This window comes from Falco biarmicus, chromosome Z, assembly GCF_023638135.1.
Source record: "Falco biarmicus isolate bFalBia1 chromosome Z, bFalBia1.pri, whole genome shotgun sequence".
Lineage (NCBI taxonomy): Eukaryota > Metazoa > Chordata > Aves > Falconiformes > Falconidae > Falco > Falco biarmicus.
Genome location: NC_079311.1, coordinates 72,938,156 through 72,959,038, shown reverse-complemented (window position 1 = coordinate 72,959,038; position 20,883 = coordinate 72,938,156). Strand labels below are relative to the sequence as shown.

The 20,883-nt window shown below is 39.2% G+C and overlaps 1 protein-coding gene across 8 annotated transcripts in view; it reads left to right on the top strand.

Moving 5' to 3' along the window:
* RAI14 (retinoic acid induced 14) overlaps positions 1 to 20,883 on the top strand; it is an 87,294-nt gene that overhangs the window by 36,419 nt on the left and 29,992 nt on the right. For 3 of the 8 annotated variants that reach the window (XM_056324773.1, XM_056324774.1, XM_056324775.1), the window contains one exon: positions 15,005 to 15,135. In XM_056324773.1, coding sequence (XP_056180748.1) covers positions 15,005 to 15,135 — 131 coding nt within the window. Of the gene's footprint in view, positions 1 to 1,324; positions 1,458 to 10,700; positions 10,832 to 15,004; positions 15,136 to 20,883 lie in introns of those variants that run through there. The other 5 variants (XM_056324772.1, XM_056324769.1, XM_056324776.1 and 2 more) reach the window with 4 other exon arrangements.

Sequence of the window (20,883 nt, the reverse complement as noted above, 5' to 3'; positions counted from 1 at the left end):
TGAGAGCTTTCTTTTCAAATCCATACTTAGGTACATAAACAAGATATTTAACTTTCAAAATGGCCGATTCAACAAAGAGTTCACTATTTCTATAGTGGGATATACATGATATAAAATATACTTAATGCAGGACATGATAGTCCACTGAAGTTGTATCCTTCAATAGTAAAGATGTGTCCTCAGCCTCTGTCAGAACGACGGTTTTGTCTGTCCTTAGGTTTTGTTCAAACCCTCAATTAGTGTGGCTGTAGCCTGTTGCTGGTTTAGACTTAAACCTTTAATTTGAGTTATCATTAAAAGCTTTTGCCAGAAGATTGTAGGAAGTGGTGGCTGGGGTACAAGAATACCGTACAATCAAAAGTATTCTAGCTTTCTGCCTGAGTGGTTAAGGCAGCATAGCCAAATCTGGTGGCTTTGAACCATTTTTGTTCAGCAGTCATGTAAAAAATGTTGGGCTGGTGATACAGAGCTGGCCTGTTGAGTCCAAGACTACTGTCTTGCTTTTCTTAATTGCCTTTGGATACTTGAGAAGGAGCTAAAAGATTACTAGGGATCTATAGCATACAGGTTGCTTGAGCACAAGGACTCCTTTCTTAGGAATATGCTTGTTGGTGAGGTGAAACACAGATGTGGGGTAGCAATGCTGGTTTTTTTCTTTCTACTTTATATCTTCCTACTGAAGAATAGCAGTGTCATCATGTGTGGTTAGCAGCTAAGACAGCGTTTCTAGCGTGACCTGGTGCCTGTCAGGCTGTATGTACACCACTATGTCAATGATTTCTGTTCTGCAGAGCAGGAGAGGGAATAGGAGCTGTGGTATAAAAAGCACCAGGGCTGAACAGATTTCTGTTAAGAACAGAGCAGTCAGATTGACAGTCCCTGGTCTTTTGATTCCGGTAGTGCCTTTCAGGGCATATCTAGGGAAGAGCAACCACTGAGCAAGTGTGTATGACAATTCTCCATAATACTTTCATACCTGATGACTGTTTTCAGCTCATGCAGTTTCCTGAACGTGGAAATTGATTCCTTGTGGTTTGAATGAATCTCTCTTCCAAATCTCTATTGAAACTTTCTACCTAATATGTTATCTGTCCCTCCTTGAACCCACATAAACTTGTGTCCACAACATCCTTTCGAAGGAATTCCACAAGTCTACTATCGACTTCCTTTGGTTTGGTTTTGACTTGGTTCCGCTTTCAGGTGATGGTCCCTTACTGTGCTGGATAAGGCATTGAATGGCTCATCACTGTCCATCTGCCCCATATTATTATTGTTTTTTGTCAATTTTGTATCCCTCTTAACTTTCCTGTTTTGAGGCTGAAGCACCCTAGCCTATTCATTCTTCATGTGGATGCTGGTTTGGATCATCTTTGTGCTTCTGAAACTTTTCCAGCTCTAATGCCATTTTAGAGAAAGAGACCAATATTGCACATTGGTGAACAGCTTGAATGTATAGTGTGTGTAGTTATTCTGTTTTCTTCTTTATGCTTTAACTGATGATTGGTGACACTTTGATTTCATATGGATTGGACTGGGAGTTGGGAAACACTGATGCTTTTTCCCAGCTCACTTATGTAGTCACTTGGCTTGTTGGTTTCTGCTGCTTCTCTAAATTTTTACATTGATGTGGTTAAGTGTGCATGCTCTTATGGAAAAGAATACTCGGTGTGTGCTCTTTTAGTGGCTGTTGGGGCCCTGTCTTTATTGAGGAGTGAGGTATTATTACGTAGGGAATTGTAACATGGTGGTTTTAGAAAGGCTTTGGAGCAGTTATATCTCAGTCCATTCCCAGTAATCTTACCTTGCTAGTTTTATCACTGTGAGAAATGAAACTCTTGCTGCTTGTCATTTTTCCTTTTCTTGCTGGAATCAATCTGTTTTTCTGGTAGCCTGACTTCAGTTGTGGGTGGCTTTAAACTACCTAAAATAAAAAGTAGAGTTATTTTATAGAACTGTTAGACCTTACATGTTTAGTTAAGGTATCTGTGCGTACCTTCTTAAATGGCACCCTGAACTTAATGAGGACCAATATGATAACAATGTACTGAACTGTTACCATTAATTCCAAGTGATTGTGTGAAATATTTGAATAACTGAGGAATTCATGACTCCTGTTGTGCATATTTGGGTAATTAATGAATTGAAGAGTATTTTACCTGTTACAGCTGATGGCTCCAATTTCCGTGTCAGCAGTTTTTTTCATTCAACATTTACGTAATGTAGAAAATAGCATTCTTTGCCACTTACCATATGCATATTCTTAGTTGATGTGTACTCTTCTCTCTTCCCTAAATACTTTTTAAAGGAAGCTTCTTTTGATTTGCAAACAGTCCTTTAAACTTTTTTTCCTAGCATTTTTATGTTAATTAACTGTGAAGTAGTAATAACCACAGATGGATTTCAAAGTTTATAAAGACAGACTTTTTTAAAGCTGCATTGCTGGAGAAAGGTGTAACAATTAAGTAGTCCATTATACCTATTTAGCTGAGCAGTGTTTGTAACAATAATGGTTGATGCATTAATGTAGATTTTAGGAGCAATACCCATTTCTTTTCCAAGAGAAAGCATAGGAGTATTTATCTTGGGGACTTATAAAAACCCTACTTATTTAGTCATACCTTTTTAAAATAGCTAGCCAGATGGATCCAGGGAATGCTTGTGTATGTCACACATGTCTAATGCCTTTCTTTCTCCTGGGACCAAACTACATTACATCATAATTTGTGATTACAAGACAGAATTTCAGTGGAACTTGGCCATATGGTTGAGTCATCTGTTCTCTTCAGTTTTGGAAGGATTATACTAACGTCTTCAAAAGACTGTTAAATTTATTGGCTTTTTTTAACCCATAAAATTTGGAAGCCTGCTGTCTCTGGCAATGAAAACTACCCCATTTTCAGCTTATTATTTATATAATCCTGTGCAGTTAGTTATTAACTGAACCTGTTAAAGGTGCTGTTACAGGATGCAAAAAAGAGGCTTGTATGGTATTTTGGGTTTCCCATCTCATGAGATGGAAGGGAACCCCAAAGTTATGTGATGTGGATTCCTAAAAGAAGTGAGAAAACCCCAGCAAACACACATTCTTTGCATTTTGTTCGTGACTCACAAAGCTCTTGGGTGTTATCTCTTCCCTGAAGACTTGAAACCTGTTACAAATCCTTGTTCTCCCTCTCTCACTCCACCCTTTCATATAAATTATTGAAAAGCATGTTTTGAAAATGTTGAGATTTACCTCCCTGCTGACTGGCCATTTGCTCCTGGGAACAGTCTGAATTCAGCAGTTATTCGTTCATAGTTTCATTAGATATACTTCACAGAATCCAGCATAGCCTTGTTGTACAGTCTTAATCTTCAAAACGTATGTCAGGTAGTGATGGGGAGTCTGACTAGGGGTATTTGTCAGGTCACTCTATTTCTAAATTTCAAAGGGCTAGGGTGGCTTTAGGGAAACGTTTTGTAAGATTTGTATCATTACTAGGCATTTCTTATGTCGGCCCCTCCACAGACCCTGATGAAGAAGCTGTGGCTGTAACAGGGATGTTTTTGATGACAGGAAGGGGGCCGGTAGCACAGCAAGCCCACTTACTTAACATGGGATTGTGTGCTTTGTGTCCAGAGAGACTCTGGGCATTGTACTGCCCTTCAGGATTTTATGCTTTCTGCGTCTTTTTATTGCTGATTTTTAATTTTCAGTGGCTTTTTACTGGGAAGGTGAAAATCTCAAGGTTGTTTAGCTGCTGAGCTCTCCTATTATAGAAATGTGTATGGATCTTGTGAATAAATTGGAATATAAGCTAGACAACTCAAAGTAGGGTTTCTTGATGTGGCAGCAACAGTGTTGCTCACAGAGGGGGATCAAGACTATAACAGACAAACCATCAGCAGCTCTTACCTCTGGTAAGAGAATAGTAACTGGATGGCTGTGGCATGCAAATATAATCCAGCCTAGAAGTAATTAATAGGAGCCAATCAAATCTTTAATTAAAAAAGAAAAAGGGTGTCTGTTTGTGACTCTTGTCATCTTGTGTGCATAATGCTAGCATGTTTGGTGAGGTGCAGGGTATCCAGATTAGCAAGAGTACTGTAGCGATAGCACTTAGCACTCTGGTAAATCACATATGGATACGAATAGTCAGATGAGAATGGGAGGGTTATTTACTAGTCCATTAATACTGAGCTGGGGTGGTTGCACCAGGCAGCAGATAGCTCAGTCACTGTTTAAACAGGCAAGAGTTAAACCCCAGCTTGAGGCAGTGGAACTAGCTGCCTGGAGGATGCTATGCCTTGCTTTGGCCATGGGCAGGTGAAAGGTGAAGCCATCCATGCCTGCTGAACAGAAAATCTGTGTAAGGGCTGTGCATGTTATTACTCATCCCTGTAGAGAAACAGAGCTCCTTCTGCAGGTGAGGCCTAAGGGAAGGAGCCAGGCTGAGTGCCTGCTTGCTCTTTCTCTCCTTTTACTTAAGGCCTGCCATGTGTGGGCAGTTGATGTTCCGCATACAGAGAGCCTGGCGCATAAAAGACTTGTCTGATTCTCAGTGCATGTGATGTGAAGGATAAACAATGTGGGAAGATATGGTGGTGTGAAATCTCACGTGCTGTTCTCTGGCTGCTGAAGTGTATTTTATCTTTATGCACGACAATTGCTTACTTTTATGCACAACAATCTCTTAAATCTAACTGGGAGTGTTTCTTAGGTGTAACCTTCCTATGACTCTTGGATTATCCTTCTTGCACCCATGGAAGTAAAAGCAGATAAGCTTAGATTGCTGCTTTAGTATTTGATTCTGGAGACTGACAAATATTAGATCTAAAGATCAACCCATGACACAAACATCTAGCAGTGGCCTCGTGAAGATCAGACAGTGAATCTTCTTTGCCTTCTTTTGTGGTTGTGAAGTACTTTTGGAGATTGGGTTGAGCCCTTAAAGACTCCAAACAAAATAACTTCTTGGAATAGGGTTTTGTCTCAATGTATGCACTGTTTTGTTTGGCTTTGTTGTGGGTTTCAGAATAGAAGGCTATAACCCTGTAACAGTGGATATATCTTTTACAAGAATGACAAATTCAACTATAAATAGATTGTTTTTCTACTCTGAGTAGTTTTGAGATTTTAATACATATTTTGTTACAAATTTTGAAATTGTATTGCTTCCTACAATGGCATAAAATGGTGTATATATATAAAAACTATTTTAGAAACAAGCATCTAAGATGTTTCCTGGTGCTTATAGAGAATACTAAGATGGTGGAGCTTTGTCAAGATATCTACTTTAGTCTTGCTAGTAGAGGAAAAAAGAAAAAGGAAACAGCTTTCATTGTGAGCTGTTATGTCATGTAAACATCTGTAACACAAAAATAAGGTGCCATGATGGCTTGTTACCTTATGAATACATCTCACAGCAGTGGTAATTCTGTTCAATTAATGCAGTTCTGGACTGTGTGCAATTCTGCTTGGTGCTGAGGTGGGTTTTGTTTGTCTGCAGGGTTCATAATTAGCTTTTATTCCCTTTTGCAGAATAATGGGGATGAAAAAAGGGCAGCAGCTCTAAACTTCATGAAAACCATCTTACAATGCAGAAGTGGCAAGATGGAGAAGTTTTGCTGTAGACATGAGGAAAGATGGAGCCATGGGTCTAAAGCACCAGTCCTAGTGATTGAAGTACTGGTGTATTTGAGTGGGTTCCAGCACGGTGGATGTCCATTTGCTCATCTGGAAACAAAAAGATCCATCAAGTACCTGTGTTCTCAGACTAACTAGTCAACAGAAATTAAAATCTGGGTAGATGTAGTCAGCTCAAATACTCATACACAATAGCTGAATAAACAAACTTTGCTTGCATAGTTGGCATTGTCCCTGTTTCTTACAGCCTGCTTACCATGGAAATACACTTACTAGATAAAAGGAAAGATTAAATTGTCCAGCAATTTCATTTTAATTCTTTTGATTTCACTTGTTCCCAACTGACCGTGAAGCAGATGTGCAGCAGAAATCCTGAAAACTTGGGAAATCTTACGTGCATTGCTATTTGACCTTGATAGATAGCTAAAATCTGTTGATTCAGTAGTTCTTCAGTCTTAAAACTAGAAAGTAGTCATTAGAAAGTAGCCTTTTCCATGTATCATATGCTGGTGATCAGTATCTTGTTTATATATATTTTTATTTTTAAGTGTAAAGAATACTTGAGGATCCTTAGTGTTCCATGGATAATCATTTGAGAAATGTTGGAGTATTTTAAGTTTGTGTTTTGATATCTCATGGATTTTTTTGAAGGAAAGAGCTGCCATGTGTCCAGCAGTAAACAGTAGTCCATTAGGTGTGTTTTAGTTTTAGTAACATTTACTGAGTAATTTCAAGATGAGAGGAACAGTCATCTGAGTTCATAGTAGCTCAAATCTTTAGAGCTATGAGAAAAGACAGACGAATGGGATATGGTCACTTCAAGCAGGATTGATTTAGCTTTTTTATCTTTAAAAACTCTCTTGTGTTTTGTTCTTGTGTTAAGACAAACATTGTTTCATTTATACAAATATACAAAATTAATTCTTGGGGGGGGGTGTCTCTGTATTAGTGAGAATGATTGGTTGCATATGGTGTGGTTACTGCTACATCCTTTGCTGTCTGAAAGTAAAGATTAATCTCCAGTTGCTGTATTGGTGATGTGTGAGGTGATAAACAATGGGCAGTAGCTGGACTTACTGCCAATGCTCTGGCTGTACATTACTAATGATTTAAATGTAGTTTTTCTTATTTTGTCGTAGTGCCTTGCATTTTGTGACCTTTTGCTCATCACTTTTTCTTTGTTTCTGCCAGAATGAAATTGGTTATGTGAAAACGTCAGTCGTTGCTTATAGGAAAATAGAAGCCCTGAGGTACTTAGATGTGATGTTAATAGGAACTCTTGCTGTTCCTCAAATGCAAAGATTGATTTCTTTTATCTTGTTAAAAGACTTAAAAGTAGTATCTGTAGGAAAAATACATTGTCGCCTTTACTAGGAAGTAAAATGAGCAGCACATGTGAGCTCTGTGCCTCCCAACCCACACAGAAAAAACCAAAACAACAAACCGAACAACTCCCCAAAAAACCTACCAAAAAACCCCAAAATAAACAAGAAACAAGTATCTCTGCAAAACAGCGAAGTCGTAAGTGTGTTTCTTTCCATTTCCTTTTCCCTCTTAATTGTTCTTGGAGCACAGTTCACAGCCTGCTGCAAATTCCAGTTGTTATTTAAGCGAAGACCACCCTAACTATTTTTTACAACCCTCACCACCCCCAGCTTGGAGTCTCAGATGACCATTTCAGTCAGGTCATCTTTTCCCTTCTCTGCTGGTGAAAGACTCTTTCATTTCACAGCTTGTAGTCCCCTTTTGCTAGGAAAGTTTCTGGGCAGCCTCCCTGGCTGATAGAAGCACCCTGCTGAGTGACTTGCTGTTCAGTTGCATTATTCTGGGGTTCAGCATGAAAAAATGGTTTGCTTGGATAATAATCACTTCTTTATCTACAGAAGCTACCCAGTGAATGGGTAATTATCAAGGTTTACTGACAATCTACCATTAGTCTTTTGTTATCGTTCCTTGTTCATTCACTTCAACTGCTTCCTGTCTTCCCCGTGGTGCTTTTTTTTCTGTGGTTCAAATGGAATTCATGATCTGACACAAATACAGTCTCCAGTGTCAAACAGACCTCACGCACTTTGTGTGGACAGTTACCCCAAGCCTGGCACAGTAGCTCAAGAAGCAAGAGGGTGGCAACAGACTAACACTTCTGTTTGTAAAATGTTATTTGCATTGTTGCTGCTGTTTCCACCTTTAAAGAAATGCATGTGTAAGCTCTGTGAGCTGCAAACGTTTTGTCTTGTTATGTAAGCATAATTAATATTGTTAGCCACCAGTCACCTAACATAGGGAACATGCGTGGCCAAGTGAAGCTGGAAAAGGTTATTTCTGTTGCAGCAGTTAGTGACATTTAGATAATATCACTATTAATTACTTTCAAGCCCATTGTCATGCTTTGTGTTTTTGACAACTTAATTAGAGGTCAAGACTTCTGTGGTAAAGTTAATGAACATAGCATCTTTTGGTATGGCCTTAAGGGTGCTGCCTCCGTGGAGTGTGGTGCAATAGAGGTAAGCTTGCATTGCCACTGGTGCTATATACACACTACCGGCAGACTTCAAGAAAGAGCTGGAGCTACAGCAGTTGAAAGGGGCCTGGAAGGCAGCATCTGCTGGCATCTGCTGAGCTCTGAAGTCCTAGGAGCTGCTGCCACAGACTAGGGTAAACTGTTTCTGATAAACCCAACAACATCCTGCCCCTCTGCAAGGAAGATTTCCATTCCCACCACGCAAGTTTGCTACTGGGAAATACAGTCTCTAAATCAGGGGTGGAGGGCAGGGAGAGGTGTAGGCTGCTTACTCACATACCAGTGACTCCTAGGTTATAATGTTTCAAGATAAGCCATTCTTTTGAGAAAAGCCATTGTCTGTTGTTTTGTTGTTTTAACTTTGCGGGATGTTTTGTCTAGTGAATGCTCTCCCTACAATAGGATTGTTCTACTTTTTAAGACACTCTTGGGAAGTCCAGCACATGTGGACTTTTGTGGATGACCTTGTGATGTTCAGTGTCTTTGCCATGTGATTGTTCGTGACGCCAGTCTTTAAGTATTCCTTTCCTTTTCAGACAGTGAGTTGCTGAGTTTGAAATTATCAGGAATTTCAATTTGTTACTCAGCTTCCCTGCAGTTCTGATTTCAGTGGTGATAACATAACTCAGTCTCCAGTAGGTTTGCAACAATGCAAGGTCACTTAAATCATCTCCCGTAGGCTGCATGCCAAAGATAAAGGAACAAAGTTGTTGTCCTGTTAATATTTGCTCAGGTCTTTGCACATGGAAAACACTGTGTACAAGTGCTAAGTAGAACTATCACCTCTAACATGTTATTTCTTGCATGACATTTACTGGTAATCTTGAAGGCAACTGAGCTTAAGATCCTGGTGTGTTGATGAAAAAGAATGGGTACGTTTTTGAAACATAGTTTTCAATTCTTGAGCATCTCTTGTAAAAAGGAAGATGTTCACTTTGTGATGGAAAATTATGTGTAAAATACGTAGTACAAGCTTTAACTATAAAAAATAAGCTTTGAGATGAAGGTTTCTCTTTGGACTCAAAACAGTGTGTCAGCTTGTCACTACACTGAGCAGTTTCAGCCCCAAGAGTATGGTAACTATACCTTGTTAATATCTTGCAACCATAGAACTATCTCTTGGTTTTCAGAGGAAATAACCTGTGCGTAGAGGAAGCTTGGCGGAGACACAGTCAACTGTCAGTACAGTTAACTGCCAGTAACTGCTGCCGAGTGTGTGTCTGTGGCTGATGGAGCTGCAGTTTTGAGAGTTCAGCCTATCTTGATGGTGATTATTGAAGGTGTTGTGAGCACTCTGCATTTGGCTTGAGTATCATGCCCTTTTTAAACACCAATCATAACTGATGGTGTAAATTGAGTCAATCAGTTCTGTCCTGCCCTCAGCCTCACTTCGTTAACCTTGACCAGACAGTGCCCTGTGCAGGAGTGGTTTTCCATTCTAAGCATGGCTAGCTTTCCTGCCAGCTTCTTTCTCAGCTTCCTAAATACAGAAAACACATAACTGTTGCCAGAGAGATGTTTCTGAGTGAGGCCATATAGCACAGCTTCTTATCTGAAAATTTAAAATTAAGATTAAGGAACATGATTGAGATGAATGTTAAATTTCAATCAGAAATTTTAACCCAGCTCTGCAATGAGGTGTTTGGATTTTGGTTTACCATCATTTCAACTGTCATTGTGTTGTATTTGTGTTTTCTTGCTTCAGTATTGCAGGTGATCGTAGCGGTTAGGATTTATTAGGGATGGTGGATTATCTGATCTCCTGCCTAACTATGCTACTGTTAATAGGAAAAGAATGACTATTTTTAGGCATGACTAAAAATGCCTTCTTTTATCCAAAAACTTGCACTTCCTGTGCTTCGATCAATTTTATTCTGTCTCTTCATTCAATATGCCTGTTATTGCTACCTAAATTGAACAGTATGCAAATGTTTTTTAAAAACTGGGTATTAGGAAAAACTTATTCACTGAAGGGGTGGCAAAGCATTGGAACAGGCTGCCCAGGGAGGTGGTGGAATTGCCATCCCTGGAAGCATTTAAAGAACGCATAGATGTGGTGCTTATGAGACATGGTTTAGTGGTAGACTTGGCAGTCCTGGATTAATGGTTGGACTTGATGATCTTGAAGGTCTTTTCCAACCTAAATGATTCTATAATTTTCCTGAAGACCCTGCTACTACTCTGTGTCAACCTTCGGTTTGATGTGCCCTACATGGGTTTGCTCAGGATGTTACATGTCTAGGCGTCTCTGACATAAAAGGAAACATTCATTTATATTACTTGAAAGAGTGGTAGTAACAGGACTGAAACTTCCCAAGGGGTATTTGGTGGATGGTGCCATGCTACTTGGATGTAACTTGAAAGTTGAGACAGTGCATGTAGATAAAAGCTTGGGGGGGTGGGAAGTGCTGAGGAACATTGTGATAGAGGCAGCAGGATGTGGCATTGGGGGAGCTGAAGAAGGGGCCTTAGAGAAATGTTTGCGCAGCCTGGATAAGTGGATTGGGATGGTTTGTGGGGTTGTGGTGAAGGAAGCTTGATGCAGCAGGTTTATGAAGTTAAGATCTCCAGTTATGCTGGCCATCTCAGTCCTTCCAATACTCTTGGCAGAAGAGAGCATCTTTCATGTGCATGCTTTCCAGGAGAAACAAATGCTGGTATTGTATGATAAACGCCAGTTCAAGGTATTTTTTACACTGAACAGTATTAACTGTAGCTGGGAGTGCTCATGGTTTGCATTATCCCACCAGAGGTTACCACCCAAGTCTTTGGTGGATAGTTGATGATAAGTGTGACTTGTGGGGTAAAAACCAGGCTCATACTACAGGGGATTCAGAAATTATAAGTAATGCAATAATCGCTGCCTCTGTTCAGAGGTCTGCATTTTCTGATGTGCTTGGTGGCTGTGCTGTACTTGAATACATGAGGCACTGTGAGAGCCCTACTGACTTAAATGCCTCCTACTTGCTTGCCAAGTCCTGGGCACAGTGTCTTTGTGGGTGGTATTCTCGCTCCTTCTAGATTTTTTTTTTTTCCTGAAGAAGATGGTTGGTAGGGCTACGGTTCCCTTTTGGAATGGATGTTTTTGAGAGGCCACTGCATGCCATTTGTTACATTAGCTGTACCTTTAACTTCTGGAATGCATTGTGCAATGCTGCTGTTTTGAACACAGGATTGACCTGTTTTTTTCTTACCCACTGTCAGAGGAATACTTGACCAGACATTGATGCCTGATAGTTGTTTCTTTTCTGTGTGGACAGATATATCCCTAATTTCATTTTGAAAATAAAATTAGGTCTATAAATAGATTTACATAACTTGCATTATAGTTAAATATGTATAATTTTGAGACAGCTTGAATATAAAATCGACATTTCAGCTACAGTAATGACATGTTTATTGGTGCCCTAGAGTGGAATTTGTATTGCTTTAATGCAAAGATCCATTACTTTTAGATGGGCAATATAGAATGATGGCTTTTAAGCACCTTACGTAGAACACAGCAATTTTAGTTTATAAATGAGTATAACTGCTGCACAGTGATGAGGGGAAACTGTATCATTTTGTTTTCCAAGAGCAAAACAAAATTGCTGATACAGTGGTCTTAAAGATGTTATAGCGTCAGTAAGGAAATTTGAAAACATGCAATTGGAAGAAGTAATGTAAGTAGATTAGGTATGTGGCAATCTCTGTCATTGCTTTAGTAACTCTCAGTCACAGCACTTAGAAGAAGACGCACTAATTAGATATAGAACTAAAATCAGGGGTCTAAAATTACTACCAAATACAGATCTAGTGTTCAGCCTCTACCACTTTCCACTAAGCAGGAAAAAGAATTACCAGCTTTGTCTGAAAAATAAGGAAATGTACACTGACAGGCTTTCCTTGACACTGAGATGAATCTGATAAAACTGAGTGTTTTCAGGGTCCCTGTGACAGACTGCACTCCTTAACAGTTTGTCCAAGTTCAGTTCTGTTTAGTTCTTAAATATGAGGGAATTTGTTTAGCTGTACAGTTAAGTAGGAAGAAAATTTTTAAGTGAGGCATTGTTAAATCTTTCTTTAAGTGTGTGTGGGTGAATGGAGGGGTGTGGGGGGTTAAGGATATGGTTTATAATTACACTAAAGATTCATTACACTTTCTGTTCATGTAACAGACTAATACCATATGTCATAAAATGTTTTGCTTCTAACATAGACATGGCATCATTCTGCAACATCACATTCACTTTCAGAACACTCCAGGCCTCCCCATTCATTATCTCTCTGTCTTCTAGGTGCAGCTTCAACACTAGGTAAACACTGAGGAGTAATTTTGGACCGAGCTGTGTTAGTTTCTCTTGGGTGTGGGATGTTAATGGTAATGTAATAATAGACAGGGATATCCTTATCACAGCAGCTTCTCAAAGGGGAAATTGACTCTTGATCTCAGTTCTTTCTTAAATTTGGGAGTTGGCATTAGTGTGCTTGCTTGCTTATACCAGAATACTGGATATTGGATTATATGTCAGTAATGTTTCAATTTAATGGCTGAATATTGAAGGAATATTCATGAAAATGCTTCTTGAAGACATAGTTGTTTTTGTACTACAAATCTGAATGCTCTTCTGAAACCTGTTCTGCCAAGCATTTTCAGAAGGCCTTGATGTTAACATTTTCTTGTGGCTTATTCTACTTCATGTTTCAGAAGCAAACTGGTTATTTCAGGTCATAAGAAAATCTTAAATTAGGTGTTGCATTTCTTTTTCAAAGTATGCATTAGTATTGGGTTAGGGGTGTGTGTGTGGTGTTTGTAGATTAGCATGTTACCTGCCCTCTCATTTCTTTTCCGAGATTTAAAAAAACCAAAACACAAAAAAACCCAAAGTGCAGGAGTGAGGTACTACCCATGCTTTACAGTCATCTTGGTGATTTGTGGGTTAATGTAATTTATCAAATATCCTATATTTAAATATTTTACGTGACTGAATAATAAAAAACAGAAAACAGGACAAACTCCAAAACAGACGGCATTATATGCTGTCAAACAAACAGTGTTAACTGTAAAGGGTTTTATTTACAAGAAAGATACGATTTTTAATTATTAGTTAATTTTTAAAACTGCTTTTAATTATTAAATTAATTAAAAGTATGTTTTTAATAATAGGCTGCCTTTAAAGCATGAAATTCCCTGAAAGAAGACCATGTAACGAGTTTCATTTCAGGTGGAGCCTGCTGCTTGGCTGGCCACTTGCTGTCATGGAGTCTAAATACTGCTAGGAAATTATTTTTATTTTTTTCTCTGATGTAGGTAATGCTATAGAGTCTACTGAGGTTTGTTCCAGTGCTATAAGAATAAAGAATATAACCTGCTTAATGTGCATTTACCCATCAGTCATACCACTGCCATAACAGACTACGATTGCTCTTTGTCTTCTGCATGCCATTTCCTTTGGCAGAGCTACCGTTCATACTCTTGGTTCCAGGTGGTGTTCCTTCAACTCCTGTCTGCTCTCCTGCTCAGACTGCAGTCTCCCTGATGTTTTTTTATTTGTTTTTTTTTAAATAACTAGTAATCTGGAACACTTTCCTCCTGTTCTGGTTTTCAAGGTGTGCACAGACTGTGAAGCTAGTTCCTATCTGCATGCACTTCATACACTTCTCCTCACAAGTCCAGACAGAGAAGTGTAGAATTTTTTGTTCAGCTGGGGGCAAAAACATCTGTATAGAGCATCAGGACAAAGTGGTTTTTTTGATGTTGTTTGGGTTTTGTTCTTTTAAGTTGGGTATTTCTCAAGGAGCTTATTACTATGTATTTAGATATTCTGAAAGTTGTATAGAATTTGGGTGCTAATGAAGGCAGTCATGCTGGAGATGAGCTGCCTGATGTCAAAGAGAAAGCCATAGTCTGTTGAAGATAACTTACCTGAGTGTAGCAGGGTGCTAACACTAATCCAAACGCAGCTTTTAATTGCGCTAGATTGCTCTTACTGAAAACTGAACCCTGTTGTTAGTCCTTACTAGAAGACACGGATGCAACTTCCACACCTTTTCAAGAGCTTGTTTTACTGTGATCAGATGGGATGCAGAGAGTTCACTGCCCTCTGTTTTCTTAGTATCTTGCTAGGTGCACCTTGGAGGACTGGTAGAGGAAATAGGCCATGTCCTGACAATTCAGAGGAGAATGGAGAATCAACACATTAGGAAGTAATGTCCTTTCCATGATTCAGCTGATGAGAAGGAGCAACAAGATGTAGTGGATTAAGTTTGGAAATATTTAAATTAGGGATGTGCCATCTATGAGTCGTTGATTTGTTTGTTTTAAAGAAAAATGTAGGGGTTAAAAGCTCAGTAAAGCTAGTTACCACCTGCAAAAGGCAATCTTTTAACCTGTTACTCTCTACAAAGTGGAAGCTGGGAAAAGCCTGAAATATGGAAAGTTTTGGCTGGCCTCTGTTGTTAGGGTGGGGTGTAAATCAGCTGAGACACCTCATTGCTTATCTACATGATGTATGTGACAAAGGTCCCATGGGGCCAGTGCAGCTCCAAAATAGAAACCAGGATGAGACAAAGGAAGGATAACTTTTATATACAGTAAGAACAAACAGATTTTTTTTTACTGCATTACTTTACAGAGTTTCCGTGTTAGACATCATGTTCAGTGATTGCTTATCCCCTGGCTTGAGCCATTAAGCCCTTGGGAACCTGTGCTGCACAGCTTGCAAATTACTTTTATGCAGCTTTCTGTGTACCATTTCTTTGGGATGGGCTTTTGTTTCAGCTTTCAATGGTGATAAATGTGTGCAGGATCATTGAGGAGAGCCTGCACACAGTGCTGATATTAATGTTATTTCTCCCTTCTTTTTCTTTTACTCCAGACCAATGAGTGGAATAAGAATGATGATCGGCTGCTGCAGGCAGTGGAGAATGGCGATCTTGAGAAAGTGGCTTCATTGCTGGGTAAAAAGGGAGCCAGTGCCACCAAACAAGATAGTGAGGGCAAAACTGCGTAAGTCCAACTTAAACTTGTGATTTAAGCACAAGGAGAGGAAAAAACAGCCTTGAATGTGTATGCTACTTACATGACTTAAGAGCCAGAGGGCATCCTGAAAATGAAGTTTTCTTTTTCATCTGAAGCACAGTACATTCCAGAAAGCTCCGTTAACGTAGTCCATATTTGTAATTCTACATTTAAAATGCAATTTCAGGATCACAAATCCATTGAGGTAACTTGAAGTTACCCTTGCTGGGTAGATTGGGGTACCCATTTTAGGACAGGGTGTTTTGAGACTCTGGGAATTTCATGACACTCTACAGATTGCACACTCCAAAAAACATGAATCTCTGGGGCTATTTTTCCCATAGTCATCAGTTTAATGACATAGAAATTAAGATAAATCTTCTTTCTAATGGGTTAGTTTGAACTGAAACTATGGTAACCGAGTTTTAAAACCTTGCAGATGTTAGTGATTTGTGCAACTGTTCCTTGTTTTGATTGAAGTTTGGCAATGAAAGTTTTGTGTGAACGAGATTCCTTTTGCAGTCTCCAATATATTACATGTACAGCATTTTCTTCTATTCTTTCTCTTGTTCTCCTTTGAACATTCTGAATTGTGGAAGATAAGAGATTCCAGTAAGAAAATTACAGTGAAGAGACTGCTGTCCTTAAAATTTCTTTCTCGTGGTATAGAAAGGTGATTCAACGGATAAATGAGAAATACGCATCTTGTGACAGAACCAAAGCTTTCATAAAAATCTGGATAGATGGGGAGAAAGGAAAACAGTTTGTAGTCTTGGAAGAGGCAGCACAAGACAGTTTATACCAAATAGTAATTTCTAATTAATTACTTCTGTGTTATGTTTATTGAGTCACACTCTGCTCCTTGCTTGGTCTGTTTCAGTTTCCCTCGTCTGCTCTGTATCTGATCTGCATCTGAGAGAACTGAATGATAGCAGTGACTCATAATGACCTGCAACTTCTTACTGCAGAAGTCCAGGTCCTCTAATTACTTCAAGTGGGCTTTCTCCACAGTTTAATATGTTTTTAATTTTAAAATTAAGTTGCATAGGCATGTTTTTCTTTCTCATAATCAAAGCATGACTTCCATTGAATCTTCTGAATTACAGCTATGTTTACAGTCATTATAACTTAAGAGCTAGATTCTTAAGCTGCACTGTATCCAGTGTAACACCTAGTTTGCAAATTTCATATATCATTTGATACTATGGATTTTCCTAGAGAGCCAACCAAGACTGAAATTATGATCAGTGAGTACATACAAGCCTCTTAACATATGATTGTTGTAACTGTAGGGATCTGGTGCAACGATTTTCAGCTTTACAAGGATACATGACAAAATTCCCCTTCCCCCTGCCCCCCCTTATTTGCAACTACAAGTAACTCAGTGACCATGTATTTATATCAATGATGCTGTAACCAATAATGCAGACAGAAGTACTTCTTTTAATTGCTTGTGTTGTGGTTTAACCCCAGCCAGCAACTAAGAAGCACACAGCAGCTCACTCATACCGTGTGGTGGGATGGGGGAAAAGATTGGAAGAGTAACAGTGACAAAACTCATGGATTGAGAGAAAGACAGTTTAATAGGTAAAGCAAAAGCCACACATGCAAACAAAGCAAAGCAAGGAATCCATTCACCGTTTCCCATCGGCAGGCAGGTGTTCAGCCATCTCCAGGAAAGCAGGGCTCCATCATGCGTAATGGTTACTTGGGAAGACAAATACTAGAGGTTCAGAGTCCCCCCTTTGTTCTTTTTCCCCCAGCTTTATATGCTGAGCATGAGGTCATATGGTCTGGAATATCTTTGTGGTCAGTTGGGGTCAGCTGTCCCTGCTGTGTCCTCTCCAAGCTTCTTGTGTGCCCCCAGACTGCTCGCTGGTAGAGTGATACGAGAGGCAGAAAAAGCCTTGACTCTGTGTAAGCACTGCTTAGCAGGAACTAAAACATCCCTGTGTTGCCAACACTGTTGTCAGCACAAATCCTGAACACAGCCCCATACCAGCTACTATGAAGAAAATTAGCTCTACCCTAGCCAAAACCAGCACAGCTTGGAACAAATGTTTCAGTGCTATGGAGATCTCTGCTTCTGCTTGTTCCATATGCTCACTTAATTATTGTTTACTTTTTTTTAGTTATTGCTGTGTACTGGTTTAAAAGAAAGCTTGAGAGAGAATGATGAAAACTACTATTGCTGTAGTACAGAATACAGTGTATCAACTTTCATTCTGTTTTCAGTGCTTTGGGATACTTAGCAAAGGTGCTCGGGTTATTGTATCTGTCTCAATTTTGAAAGATAGAGACTGACAGGTGGAAACAATGACACTGATCTGGAGAGGCATAGCTACCAAAGACTTAGCATGACTCAGATCTCCAGTATGGCTTATTAATGATGGGCAGTGTCTTGTTTGTGTTTTTCCCACTTCGGAGTCTTCTTTTTTTTTTAATGTGTGAGAAATGAAGTACAACCACCACTTCTATATAAGTAGACATTTTTCTTGTGTGCGTGCAGTGTGATGCCAGGACTTCATTCCTGCACAGTGATTCTGGGTGCCTAACATAACTGTTCTGACCTATCTCGGAAGCTGTGCTTAGAGGCATAGACCATGCTGCAGCCCAGCCCTGAGGTCTGTTAGTGTCCCACAGAAGCATGGTGCTAGTTTGTCAGCTACCTCATCTGAGACTCTAGTGCTGGGAAATTGCAATCCAGAGAGGTCTTTTGGGGACAGCTGGCCATGATGGTGCTCAGATTTCATTGGTTACGTTTTAGAAAGTGGTCTGCAGTGTTATGTAGGAAGGGAGCTCTTTAGATGAGTGGTCTATTGATCCCTGGGAGTATTTATTGATGTATTTGTTTGCTAATTTGGCTGAAGGTGACTAACCAGAAGAACGTGGTGGATTCAATTATATAACAATGTGCATAATGTGATTAAAAACTTTGGAATGTGCTTGAAAGCAAAAAAAGAGAAACAATTACATGTTGCAATACAGGTTTGTTAGGTCTGTCATTGTCTGTTCCCTTAAGGTGTGATATGTTTTTTTTCAGATCTTTTCCTTTTCATTCTTTTTGTTAATAACCCTACAAACAAAATTACTGATACTGCCCAGATCTTTATTTGAAGTCCAGTAATAGTACATTATTTTAAACAGAAGGTGGAAAGGACTCAGATTTTTCATGCTTAGAAGGGATGCCTCTAAGTTTTTGCTTTATAATGAAATAGCTTCTTAATATAAAATGCTTGAACTGAGAGAAACAGAGACCAGAACCCAGCATTTTCTCTACTGGTCTTGTTGAGTACTGTATGCATCATTCTCCTGAGTCCTGCTACAATGCGCTTCAGCTCTCGTTCAGTCTTGGACGTAACCATCTATGTTTCACCTGTGTCCTACTTTGCTTCATCCTATCAGTTCTTTTCTTTGTAGCTTGCTGACATGCAGTAAAATAGAGATGCTTAAATTAATGAGGTCTAGGTACCAGTAAATTTCTTACGGGTAATATTTGCAGATTTTTACCAGGAGCTTCAACTCTCTAGCAGTACTTCTGTAAAAAAGTTATTAAAAAATATTGCCAGAGTAATGAAATGAGTTTTTTAAGACTTGCCTGACTTTCCACACTACCGCCCTACCTCTGACTTAGTCCTTTCTATAAACAATCAATTTTAAGGCCATGGAGCAAATCCACCTCTGGCATAAGTTGACACAACCCCATTGTTGTCCCCACTTACACAGCACAGACTATTGCCAAGCACACTTGTAACAGAACCTATCTGGAAATCTGACTCTGCCATTGTAGTCTTATTCTGCCAGATAGGTTTTTTTGTTTGTTTTATTTTGGGTTTTTTTTCCCCAGGTTCCTTAAACAACAAAACAGTGCTTTCCAGTTTGGAATTTGATCATTTAGATCTTACTTAAACTAACAAAAAAGGGATTTTCAAAGAAAGCCTTTTCAGGAGAGGATAGGATCCTTTCATGTACTGCACTTTCCACAAGAGCAAGTGGGCTGTTATTTAAAGAAGCAGCTGCTATTATTGAAGTTGGGGGCACAGGGAAAGAATTTTTGAAAGGATTCAGTGTATAAATGGCAGCACTTCCTTGTCCTAAAGTTATTTTGTCTGTGTGCCAGTCCATCACTGCCGTGTTTGCATGTTTCTGCAAGGTACTGAACTAGAATTAAATGCTTATGGCTGTTAAATGAAACAATAGGTGTCTGTAATTTTTTTTAACTACAATTGAATCAGCTGTTCAATAAAGTGAGTCTGACAATGGTACAAAAAAGCTTTAGAAACCTCCACAAATTTACTCTTTAAGGACTCTTACAAAACTATTGTCAATAGCAGTTAGTAGAAATTTTTGTTTGAACCAGAATGTTCATGCTTTGGCTGCTGAATGAAAAATAAATTTTTGGAGCATATTCCAACCCCAAATCCTTTATATTTATCATGTACATAGTATTCATTTTTCTTTTCTTTCTTTTGGATCCTATTGTATAAGGAGGTGGGGTAGGTGGCATGAAGGACATCACTGTTCAAAAAGTAAATCAGGTTTTAATTACCTTTGAGAGAGTCTTTCCTTGTGTGTAATAATATTTATCTTAAAGGAAGCTGCTGGAAGAATACAGACTTACTGCAGTTGTTAATACTCTTTTAGATGAAGAAAAAAACCCACAGAAAATGGTTTAGACAGCTGATCTTCAAAATCGGAGAAGTCATTGAGCCCAGTGCCTATGAAATGAAGAATTGTGTTATCCTCCCTTACTTGATTACAAATTGCTATAAATCCTCTAGGAGACCTTTGAAATTCAGACAGTCTCTATTTTCTTGTGCATGTGTCAAAGGTACTCAGTCTAACATGATGTTCTAGAAGATTTCTTTTGTAGAGTCTGTGTCATATCTTAGAATTGCCTACACACTTCAGTAGAAGAGCATACTACCTTTTGAAAGGATCTTTTGAAAATTGTACCAGGGCAGGTGCTGCAAGAAGGGTCTCTAGTGCCTGAGGATTGTCACCTCTCCAGGAATGAATGGAGTTTGTTGTTGTTCCAGTGGCCTGATATGATCCCTGACAGAATATTTTTTAATTTACTTTTATCACAATATTTAATTTGTGATGGTCCAGACGGTCACAAAAATGTCTAGGTTTCAGAGCATGGACAAAATAAGGAAGACTACAGTAATCTTCAACTGTGTTTTATCTCTAGCCAACAGATGGCTGAAATCTGGTTCTTATTCAAAATTTCCTGTAAAGTTTGTTTCCATGGGAGATTTGGGGTGTAAAAGCTTTTATCTCTCCAGAACTCTCCTGAAGTTCTTTTCACATTCAAATCCTGATTGTTCTTTTTTGCTCCCCCTCTCTCGTGCTTCATTGTTATGAATATAATTAAATAAAGATGTCGATACTAAGTTTCTTGAAAAATGGCTTTCTACTTTAGACTAACAGTTAGAAATGTTAATGAAACGCCCAGGCATGTGTCATAGTTTAACCCCCGCTGGGGGGATGGGGAGGAGAACTGGAAAAAGGTAAAACGCGTGGGTTGGTGTAACAACAACTTAATAATTGAAATAAAGTAAAACGTAACTATAACCACAACAAAACCAACAACAATTGTAATGGAAAGGAGAGAGAAAGGAATGAAAAACCCAAGCAATGCGCGATGCAGTTGCTCACCACCCGCTGACTGATGCCCAGGCAGTCCCCGAGCAGCGATCGGCAGCTCCCAGCCAGCTCCCCCCCAGTTTATAC